Source organism: Geospiza fortis, unplaced genomic scaffold (genome assembly GCF_000277835.1).
Source record: "Geospiza fortis unplaced genomic scaffold, GeoFor_1.0 scaffold97, whole genome shotgun sequence".
Lineage (NCBI taxonomy): Eukaryota > Metazoa > Chordata > Aves > Passeriformes > Thraupidae > Geospiza > Geospiza fortis.
Genome location: NW_005054343.1, coordinates 4,137,194 through 4,147,335, shown reverse-complemented (window position 1 = coordinate 4,147,335; position 10,142 = coordinate 4,137,194). Strand labels below are relative to the sequence as shown.

The window sequence follows — 10,142 nt, the reverse complement described above, 5'->3', positions numbered from 1 at the left end:
ACCTGAACCTTGCTGGAAAAGCTGGAGTTGTGAGCACAGCCCAGGTGTGCTCAGTTCTGATCCTGCTCCCCCGTCACCTGCATCAGCCTCCTCGAGCCAGCCCAGGTACTGGGGCCTCTGATACCACTGTGCTTCTCTGGAGTCAGAAAATTATTTATTATCAGCCAGAAATAGCCTTCCACCAAAGCCTGTTGGGGGCAGGGAAGGGAGAGATGGGAGGAGGAAGGCTGGGAACAAAAGCTCGGGGCATGTGGAAAGGAGCTGTTTTGAAGAACGCAGTCCGTGGAGGATGTTTTCCTGTAGCTGCCTTGGGGAAATGCTGCATTTGCTTTGGTTACAGCTGTGTGACAGCCTGGGACATAGGTTTTCTGGTGATGTGTGTGTTTCTTTCCCTGCTATTGCTGCCTGGGATATCCTGGACATCCTGACTGGGATAAAGTGGAGGGAAGGAGTGAGGGCATCTAGTGAGGCTTCCAAGTGTCCCCAGATTTCATCTTCCTGTGGTGTAGGCAGCCCCTAGCCCCTGCCTTGGGCAGACACATGGTCCTGGAGCTGCTCTGTGAGAGCCAACGCTGTCCCCAACCCCCAGGGGATGGGGTTTGCCAGCAGCCTGCCTCTGCTGGCGCTGCTGGCATGTGCCCTGCTGTTCCCAGGACCTGCTTGCTCAGGAGCACAGTTTGTATCTCTTGCAGGGGCTGCAGACACTGCCCTGCTGCAGAGTGAGGGTGGGCAGGGCTGTCCAGCTGCTGCCCTCCCTGCTGCCCTGTGAGCTCCGGCTGAAGGGAGCTGAGATCCTGAGGATCAACACGTTGTGTCCTGGGGACATCCTTGCTCCCTGGGTCCGTGCTGGGGGACAGCAAGGGGTTATGCTGGTTGCTGACAAGCTGTTGTGAAGCTGCTGCTTATCAGGGTTAGACAACTCCAGTGTGTGCTGTAAGAGGGGCTCTGGACACCAGGAGCTGGGGATTCCAGTGTGGAAAAATCCTTTTGGGGTTCAGCTGCTGGAGCCGAGCTGTGGATGAAGATGCTCTTTGCCTTGGAGGGGATACATCAGCTGCACAGCCCTTGGCAGTCCTTGATTCTGCTCCTCTGGCAGGGATCCCCCTCCCTCACCCCAAAGCACTGGGATTTTGCGGTGCTGGAGCAGCCTGGAGCTGCCCCACGATTTACCAGTCTGCCCAGTTGTGTGCTGGAATTGCAGGAGCTTTGTTTGCCTTTCAGCAGTCTCGGTGTGGTGCACGAGGAGCCTGGGAGGAACAACTTCTCCTGCTCCACTTGGTGGAAAGAGTTTCCCCCTGCCTTCAGTGGAAAGCCCAGCCTGGGGGGAGCAGCTGTAAATCAGGGCTTGTTCTCCAGGAGCCCTCGGCGTGCTGAGAACGGAATTCCAGGTTAATTGATGAAACAGCTACTCCTGTCTGGGTTCAGGGCTGCCAGCTCTCATAAGGAACTCTTTATGTGAGAACCTTGGCTGGTGTTCAGAGGCAGGGTGGGGGGATAGAAGGAAAGGTAAATTTTCTGGTGCAGTGGAGTCGCCTGGCATTTGAAATAGTGCTCCTGGCAGGATGCAAAACCCACAAAACAGTGGGAAAAAAAAGAATTGAACACTTCCCCACCCTTTCTGCTTCTGAAATCTTACAGTTTGTCTCTTAAACCTCTGTAAAATATTTGTTGAAGGACCTGAGTCATCACTTTTTGCTGCTTTGGCTGCTGGCTTTGCAAGGTTTCTTGTTTGGATCATGAGAGCAGGGGAAAAACTAATTCCCAGGAACTCAGGTGAGTTTGGACATCATAACATTGTTGTTAAAACGCCAGAAAAACAAACGAGTGTAGAATTCAGCAAGAAGGGCTCCAATTTTATTTGTCTGCTGCTTTTGCTAAGGCCTTGTGTTTGGGAGTTGTCATATTTTCTGCCTGTAGCCAGCAGGAAAAATCTTGTGTCTAAAATAGTTGCCTTCCTCAGAGCCCTGGATTTTCCATCATCACGTGATTCCAGAAGCTGAGGATTTAGGAAGAAACATCAGCTGTCATGAGGCTGATTTTAAAAATGATACAAGCTGGGAATACAAGTTTTGCTATTAAACAAGTCCAGTGCTGTGCAACCATTTAAACCCAGTCTGATATTCCCTCGAGCGGTGTCTAAAGCTGTTGAGAAGGGGTCGAGAATTAGTCAGACGTCATTCTCACAAACCACAGCATTTTTGTCTCGCTGGCACACGATTCTGTCTCAGGGTGAAGCTTCACACATCAAGTGGCAGCATCTCTCTGCTGCAAAGCAGGCCAAAAAAATTAAAATTCTGTGGGAAAATGTTGGATCTTGGTGATGAAAATCCTGTCTGTGAAGAGGAAGGGATGGGGGGCTCTGAGGGGTGGGGTGGAAGGGAGGGGGAAAGGTGGCCCCAGCCATGGGGACAGCAGTGCTCTGCATGGCTTGGTGTCCCAGTGCCAACGAGCATTGCACATAAACACCCACGAATTAATATTTATTTATCTTATCAGCTCTGAGGCACTGGTTGCTTTAGGGATGAAGTAGTGCATGGGAAGGAGGGACCTGCACAGCTGCCTGCTGCTGGGGCTGTTCTGGCTGACATGAGGTTAGCCTGACATGCAGTGAGGTTCAAAAGCAGTTAAAGATATTTCTGATCACATAAATGATGATTTTTTTTTTTCTTCCCCTCTCACATGTGGTAGATGGTGTTGGCTGGGAATAGGAATCCAATTAAGATTCAGAAAGCCAGCATTTTTGTTTTCAATAGCTCAGGAAAGTGGATAATAAGTTAAACAGCCTGTTATGCGTGTGGTGTATAGTTGGGGTGTGGGAGGCTCCCTCTGCACCTGCAAGGGGGCCCTGCTGGCTGTGTGTCCTTTGCAGCCCAGCCACATCCCCACAGGCCTGATCCTTTACATTCCTTAGGGATGGAATGTAAAGACTTTCATTAAGTCCACTTCTTCCTCCAAATCCAGTTTTGAAACAGATCTACCCCCCCCCTCATTGTGACAGTGTGCCCAGCTTTCATATGCCTCCTGTAGGATGGGGCAGGGAATTTTTGATACTGGAAGCTAAAATATGCCCCAAACCCTGAGAGTGCCTTATCCTCCCTTGCTGCATCTCCTGTTTGTCCCACGTGGAGCAGGTGCCTGACAAGAGCATCGCTGCCCTGGGGAGGCAGGAGATTTGTGTTTGATTTTCTCTGTTGGACAGAGGCTCCCACAGGTGCTGCCTGTGGCTGCCCCCCCAGGATGGAGCCTCTCAGTCCCCCGTGGAATGGGCAGCGTGGATTTGTGCTTGGGAAGGGGCGGGAGGTGGATTTCTGCCTGGGAACGCGGTGGGTACAGAGCCGGCACACGAACCCTTCCCCTGGGTCCGCCTTGTAGGGCGGCTGTGTGCAGGGTTTGATGTGAGCGCCACGATTCGCGGTGACATCACGATGTTTTCTGCCCTGAATCACAGATTTCCCTAAATTGAGCCCCAGAGGAAACTCGTAGTCAAGCGAGAATGTGCAACCCTTCTCGGCGTATCTGAGCCAAATACGTGCGAGCCCGTGGGGACGGCAATGGGCTCTGTCCGTGTGTGTCCCGGGCAGGGGCAGCTCTGCCCTCCCACTCGCCCTGCTCCTTGTTTGCCCTTTCTCCTGCCTGAGCAGCAAGCCTGGGAGGCACCCATGGATCTGTGAGCTGGGCATGGATGTGCGGGGTTGGCACCAGGGTGGGCTCTGCCCCCTGCACACGCACCCCTGTGCGGCTGCCTGGTAGCAGAGCCCGTTTGTTTCCTCTCTTTTTGTTTGGTTGTTTGGGGTTTTTTTTCTGTTTTGTTTTGGGTTTTTTTTGTTTTGTTTTTGGTTTTTTGTTTGGTTGGGTTTTTTTGTTTTGTTTTGGGGTTTTTTTGTGTGTTTTTTTTTTGTTTGTATTTGTTTGGTTTTTTGTTTTGTTGTTGTTGGTTTTTGGGGGGTTTGTTTTGTTTTGTTTTGTTTTTCATTGTGTGACTTCCTGAGCACGCCCCCGGCCCCTGCAGCTCCTCCCGGCCGTGTCACCAGCGGGGCTCTCGGTCTGTCCCCGCGTCACCGCGGGGTGTGGAGGAGCGAGTTTTGCTTTCGTTTGCCAGCCTGGAGCCCTCGGCTCTGCGACGACGCTGAGGATTGCGGAAACACCTCAATCCTCGTGATTTCCCGTCGGTCAGTAGGTTTAGGTACTTTGGGGGACATTTTCAGACTTCATCCGTAGAGGGCTGGAGAACAAATTTGCTCTTTGGTCCGCAGTGCCAGGGCAGGCTCTGCCCGGAGCTGCCTCCGTGCCAGAGGTACCTAAAGGTGTTGGGTTTTCCTCTCCCCTCCCTGGCTTGCTGAGATTTCCAGTTTTGGTGTCTCTGCGGGTGTGAGCCCCTCCCTGAGGTCCTGTGTCCGTCCCGTGTCCTGGAGCAGTGGCTGTGCCCTGCTCAGGCACAGGCACCGGCTCTCCCCCCCCAGGGGATGCTGGCACAGCGGCTTTTGCCTTCCTGCTCGGGACAGAGCAGCCCCAGCTCCTTCCAGCTCCTGCTCGGATGGAGGAAGCAGCCAGGGTGGTGAGTTTGGTGGTCACAGGGGTCCCTTGGGGTCGTGGTCAGGGCTGTGAGGTGGTGCAGGAGGAGTCACTCCCGCCCTGCCGTCCTTCAGTGTGAGCCAGGCTCTTCCCTAATGCCCCTGCCACAGCAGCTGCTGTGCCACATGTGGGGATGGCACAGAGGCTGCTGGAGCTGGTGGATCCCTGCTTGACATCAGCAGTGCCTGTCTCAGCTCTGCCCTGGGCACGGGAAAGTGCTCTGGAGTTGCTTTTCAGTGAATGATACTTCCAAAATGAGATGAGCCGCTTTGGGGGTGTCCAGCTCTGGTGCCACAGGGTTTGTCTTGGAGTTTTCTTGTGATTTGTGACTCCCAGGTTACCTCAGGTGACTTCTCGGGGCTCTGCTGATCCTCAGCCCCTGGAGAAGCTTTGCTGGGTGCTGCCCATGTGCTGGTTGGTGCAGCCTCTTGGGGTTTCAGCAAGGGGGGTGCTGCCCTCGCTGGCACCGAACCTGCACAGACCTGGTGGGTGAGAGCTTTTCTGGGGACAGCAGGGCCTGAGAGGAGCTGGCACTGTGGGTGGGGATGGCCCAAGTGTGAACTGGAGAAGCAGTCACTGTCACAGCAGTGGCCACCAGCCACCACTACAAAATTCCCTCTCAAAATTCCCTTGAGAGGGAATTTTGTAGTGCTGCTGTGAGCAGCATTGTCTGTTGTGGCCCATCAGGGACAGTTTCCATCAGGAAAGGGTTCATTGGACACACCACTTTATTAGGCTGTCCTGAAACACTTTGTCCCTCTGTATCAGGCACCAAAGTATCTCAGTACAGTCCCCTTGGCAGTGGGACTTGTGCTAAAGGCTGGAAACAAGAGCCCTGCCTGGGCATCTCTGTCTGCTGGGTCTCCCCCAAATCTCTGTGAATTTGGGAGAATTTGAGCTCAGTCCCAGCCGTGCTGCCTCTGCTGGGATGCTCAGGGGCAGTTTTCAGCATTTCCCTGCCCAGTGGGAGAGATGAAGTCCTCTGGCAGTAGCAGGGACCCAAGGAGCATATTCAGGGGTGTTCCAAGCATCCCCTTTCTGCCTCCCAGCCTGCTCACAGAGGCATCTGCTGGGGACCAGCAGCAAGGTGCTGTGTCCATGACTAACTGTACCTGTGTGCGGAAGGTAACGAGGCTGCTGAAGGACCAGGGGCAAGCTGTGAATCCACTGAACTGCCTGGGTGGGACTGAGAGGTAGATGTTTTTGCCTTGTGAAAGAGTTCTGGAGATGGCTCTGTTTGTCAGCAGGAGAGGGGAAAGTGACCACTGTGAGTTGTGGCGCTGTGGGGAGCTGCCTTGGGTGCTCATTGCAGTGCATCCCAGCTTTTCCTGGTGTCCCCAGCTCCATGTGTCCTGAGTTTCAGCTTTTCTGCTGCTCTGGGCAACCAGTTTTGTATCCTCACACTCCTCTTCTGCTTGAATCTGGTGACAGCCTCCTTTCACCTGCCCCTAATCCTCCCTCAGGTACTGCTGCTCTCCCTGTGTGTCTCCACTGCCTGTGAGCTCAGATATTTGATTTATAACAGCCCCAATTTACCTGTTTGATACTCCTCTCTCATTTTTGCCTTCCTGAAAGCAATTTTGCTTCCACAATTGCAATAGGCTGTAGTGGGACAGCCTTAGTGGGGAAACAGTCACAGGTGACTTTTGTGGGCTCCTGCAGAAATTGTGGATCATCCCAAAGAAGGATCTCCTGTTCCCTGGGATGGATGCAGCAGAATTTTGCATGGTATCACTGTTGGGTGCCTGTTCCAAATATGCCTGGTATTAGCCATGAAAAGAAATTATTTCTTTAATGAGAGGAGATCACTGAATTTAAGGCACTATTAAGATTGAGCCCCTCGCCCCCATGTTTTACTTAAAGCCCAGCTTTATTTTTTTTTCTCCTGTTTTTTCTTGTTAATGTTTAACACAGAACTTTAGCATGGCCTGAGGAACTGCTGCTCGTGGGGCTGCTCTTCTGCAGAGGGAAGGGGGAACCTCTTCAGTCAGGAGTTACTTTGCAAATCAGATATCTCCTTCCCCTCTTTCCTTTTCAGATAATTGAGGAAGTAAAGCTCAGGTTTTTCTGCTGACCCTTTTACACTTTGTAAAAGTCATTTTGCTCTGCTGTAGAGATTGGTGTGCCGTGGGATGAGACTCTGCTCTGGGACTGCTAAATATTCTTAGATATTCAGGGCTTGTGTGTGGCCCCAGGCAGCAAAACCCTTCTCTGTGGGTTGTTGTGGACATGAAACAGCTTGGAAGTGACCAGGCCATGGAGAAGAAAAGTACTTGAAAGTTGTAAGCACAAAGATGTTCAGTTCAGAAGGTCCTGGAAGCTGGAGCCCAAAAAGGATTTGGTGACCGTGTCCCTGCATCCTGGTCCTGCTGCTGTGACACCTCCTGATAGCAGAGGGACCCTGGGGCAGCCAAACCTTCAGGCTCATCCCTGAGAGCCCTCATTGGTAACCTGGCTGTGTTCCCTTGGGGCACCACGTGTGTGTGCTGGAGCTGGCAGCTGGGATGGAGCACAGGACAATGTTTGGCTGCAGATGCTGAGCCAGCCACAGGACTTTGTTCAGGGCAGCAAATGTGGGGAGAGGAGAACAAAAACGGGAGGAGAGACTGGAATACAGATGGTGGCATGCTGACTCTTTCAGTGCCAGCTCAAATACCCCCTGAATTTAAAGCTTTTGTGGGGTGTTAGGATGGTGCTGGCTCACTGGTGGTGGCTCAGAGGTGAAGCCTCTGAGGCAGCAGGGGCTGAACCCACACCTGGCCCTGTGGAAAGTGCTGGATCCATGCAGGTGTAGCAAGAGGAAGGTGCTGGATCCATGGCAGGAGAGGTGGCTTCCAGGGTTTGCTCTGGCTGGTGCTGGCCATCTCCTCATCCCAGTGCCTGTGACCATGCCCACCCTGGGGAGCCAGATAGGCTGAGCTCAGGGGCTGGAGTATGGGTGATGTGCTGTGCACCAAGAGGATGTTTTGGTGTCTGCTAGCCCTGGGAAAAAAAGGTTTTTTCACTGAGTCACTGCCTCTGCTTTTTATGAGACAGTGCTGAGATCTGGGAGAAGGGGAGATGGAAAAACCCAGCCCAGATCTCCCTGCTCTGGCAGGACCAGGTCCGTGCCAGCACAGCTGCTCCATGTTTGCTTCTCAGAGGGAGTAGTAGACAGACAGCAGCATAAATAGAACAGGCTTGGCTATTTTAGGACATTGATTACATGATCAGTGCATTAAAGAAAATTAATTAAGTAAAATCTTCACTTTAGCTGCAGCTGGCAACATGGGCTTGGGTGGAGCAGAGCAGGGATGGGCACCTTGGGGCTGGTCCCCAGCTATGGTGGATGAGCCATGAGGACTTCTGCTTCTCCACGTGCTCCTCCTTGAAGCTGCAGTGGATGGAAGCTTTCCCACGTGTGCCAGTGCTGGTGTGACACTGGCACCGTTGGGGGGGGGGGGGGGGGCTTAATCTTAATAGTTCCCTAAATTCAGTGTTCCCTTCTCATCAAAGAAATAATTTCTTTTCATGGCCAACACCAGGCATATTTGAAACAGACGCAGAAGTACTGACACCCAGCAGTGATACCATGCAAAATTCTACTGTGTCCATCCCAGGGGATCCTTCTTTGGGATGATCCACTATTTCTGTAAGAGCCCACAAAAGTCACCTGCTTGCACAGGGGGTGATGGCACCAGACAGGCTTGGTCTAGGCAAGGGGGAGCCACACTTGGGAAAGGGACGTGGGCGTTGTTTTGGTGATGCACACGAGTGTCTGCAGCCAGGAATGGGGTTTTTCCTCTTCTGGAGAAGTTTCTGAGTTCTTATGGAGCTGGGATGGTTGTACCACTCATTCCCTGACACGCAGTGTGGAGTGAAGAGCTTCTGTTTACTGCTGGGGTTAAAACCAGGCTTGTTTCTGGTGACTTAGTGCCAAGCAGAGATCTTGGCAGGCAGGAGAAGAAGGCCCCAAGCCTTGGGAGCTGGAGCTGTTTTCTGCTCAGAATTCTTTGCAGCAGGGCTGAGCACTCAGGACAGCTGGTGGTGAGGCCAGAGCTCCTTCCACAGCCCTGCTGGGATCACCCTATCCCTGCCCTCCCTCCCCATTCCAGCTGGGAAGCTGAGCTGCAAGGGAAAAGGGCAGCAGCCCAGCTCCTGGCAGCACAAGGGCTTGTAAATACTCATACCCAGGCAAAACAAATAGATAATATTAATTGGGGTTTCAATGCCAAATAGAAGCAGATGGTTTATCAAGGTGGAGAAGGCAATGTTTGAGGGCTTCAGATAAAGTGGATGAGCCAGGAGCCACTCTTGAAAAAGAAGACAAAAAATATTGAAGCAGCTGCTGAGAAGGGCTCACTCTCCACTAGCAAAAATAGCCACAAAACTTTGTTAGTGTAAATTTATCTAAAAATGGGTTTTTTCTTATTTTTCTCCCCTTTTTCTCCATTGAAGACCACTGGTGATTCATGACAAGTAAAATGTATATCAGAAGTCAAGACTGTCCTGTGGGATGGGGTTTTGCACTAATAATGGTATTAAACCCATTTATCTCTGCAAAATGGCTTTGGTAGCAGGCTTCTGATAAGATTTTAAATGGATTTTTAGTCAGGGCCCTGTAAATCGTGCTCCAGGTCATGCAGTGCTTGTCACATGAGCCTTCACTGCTCTGAAACAACTATTGCCACTTTTTACCTGCTGCCAGAGCCACTGTTCTGTGCTGGCCTCAGGAGCTGGGTGGAGATGGGGCTGACTGAGGGCTGGAGCTGCCCTGCGTCACACTCATCCTCACAGTCTCTCCCCTTTCCCTGTGATGATTTGCAGAGCAGAGCTCAAGTTTGCCCCTCATTGCTTAGGTCTGTGGTGTGTTGCCTGGGGACAGACAGACAGCAATCAGGTTTGTGCTCAGAGATGGTTGGGAGTGTGGCTCCTCAGCACAAGCAAAAGCCCAGCATGCTGGAAGAAGAGGCTGGGGAGTTCCCTCTCTCTTGAGGGGGTAAGATGTTACCTTTCCTTGAAAAATGTGTAATTTATGGAGCAAACTCACAGCAGGTCAGTGCTCTGCTGGGCTTCCACTCAGGACCCCTGGGAGATGGAGCCAGGAGAGCCTCATGGCTTGGATCACCTGTGTAACTCAGAGCAAGAGGCTCTGCCCATGGCCACGCTGTGTGTGCCTAGCTCTGCTGTAAACCAAAGGCGCCTCCCACGAAGGAGAGAGAATGATGAAGAAGACTCTGTAGATATCAGAAAGCGAATTAATTATATTTTGTTACATTTTATTTAAATTGGATCTGTTAAGCACTCACTGCACACAACTGCTCACGCTGCACAAAATTTCATGGCTGTCACCCAACAGTCCACACACACACACACACACTCCTGGCCCTGATAGGCCAAGGAGACAAAACATCTTCAGATAAACAATCTCCATATTGCATTCTACTTCAGCACAACACAAGCACGAGCGAGTAATAAGAACTGTGTTTTCTCTTTCTCTGAAGCTCGGAGAATGCGAATCTCGGGAATCTTTGAGAACAGTTGTGCCTCGCTTTTCTCTGTGAGGAGAAATGTGGCAGCACGGCGCAGCA

General features: G+C 51.9%; 1 protein-coding gene across 4 annotated transcripts in view; it reads left to right on the top strand.

Moving 5' to 3' along the window:
• Positions 1–1,318: 1,318 nt before the first annotated feature.
• Positions 1,319–10,142, top strand: part of CPNE2 (copine 2) — a 42,602-nt gene continuing 33,778 nt past the window's right edge. The window contains exon 1 of one of the 4 annotated variants that reach the window (XM_031058454.1): positions 1,319–1,388. Coding sequence is in view for 2 of the 4 variants with exons in the window: in XM_031058453.1 (XP_030914313.1) it covers positions 1,737–1,773 (37 nt within the window). In the remaining 2 variants the exon portion in view is untranslated. Of the gene's footprint in view, positions 1,389–1,680; positions 1,774–4,045; positions 4,170–10,142 lie in introns of those variants that run through there. The other 3 variants (XM_031058453.1, XM_031058455.1, XM_005422769.2) reach the window with 3 other exon arrangements.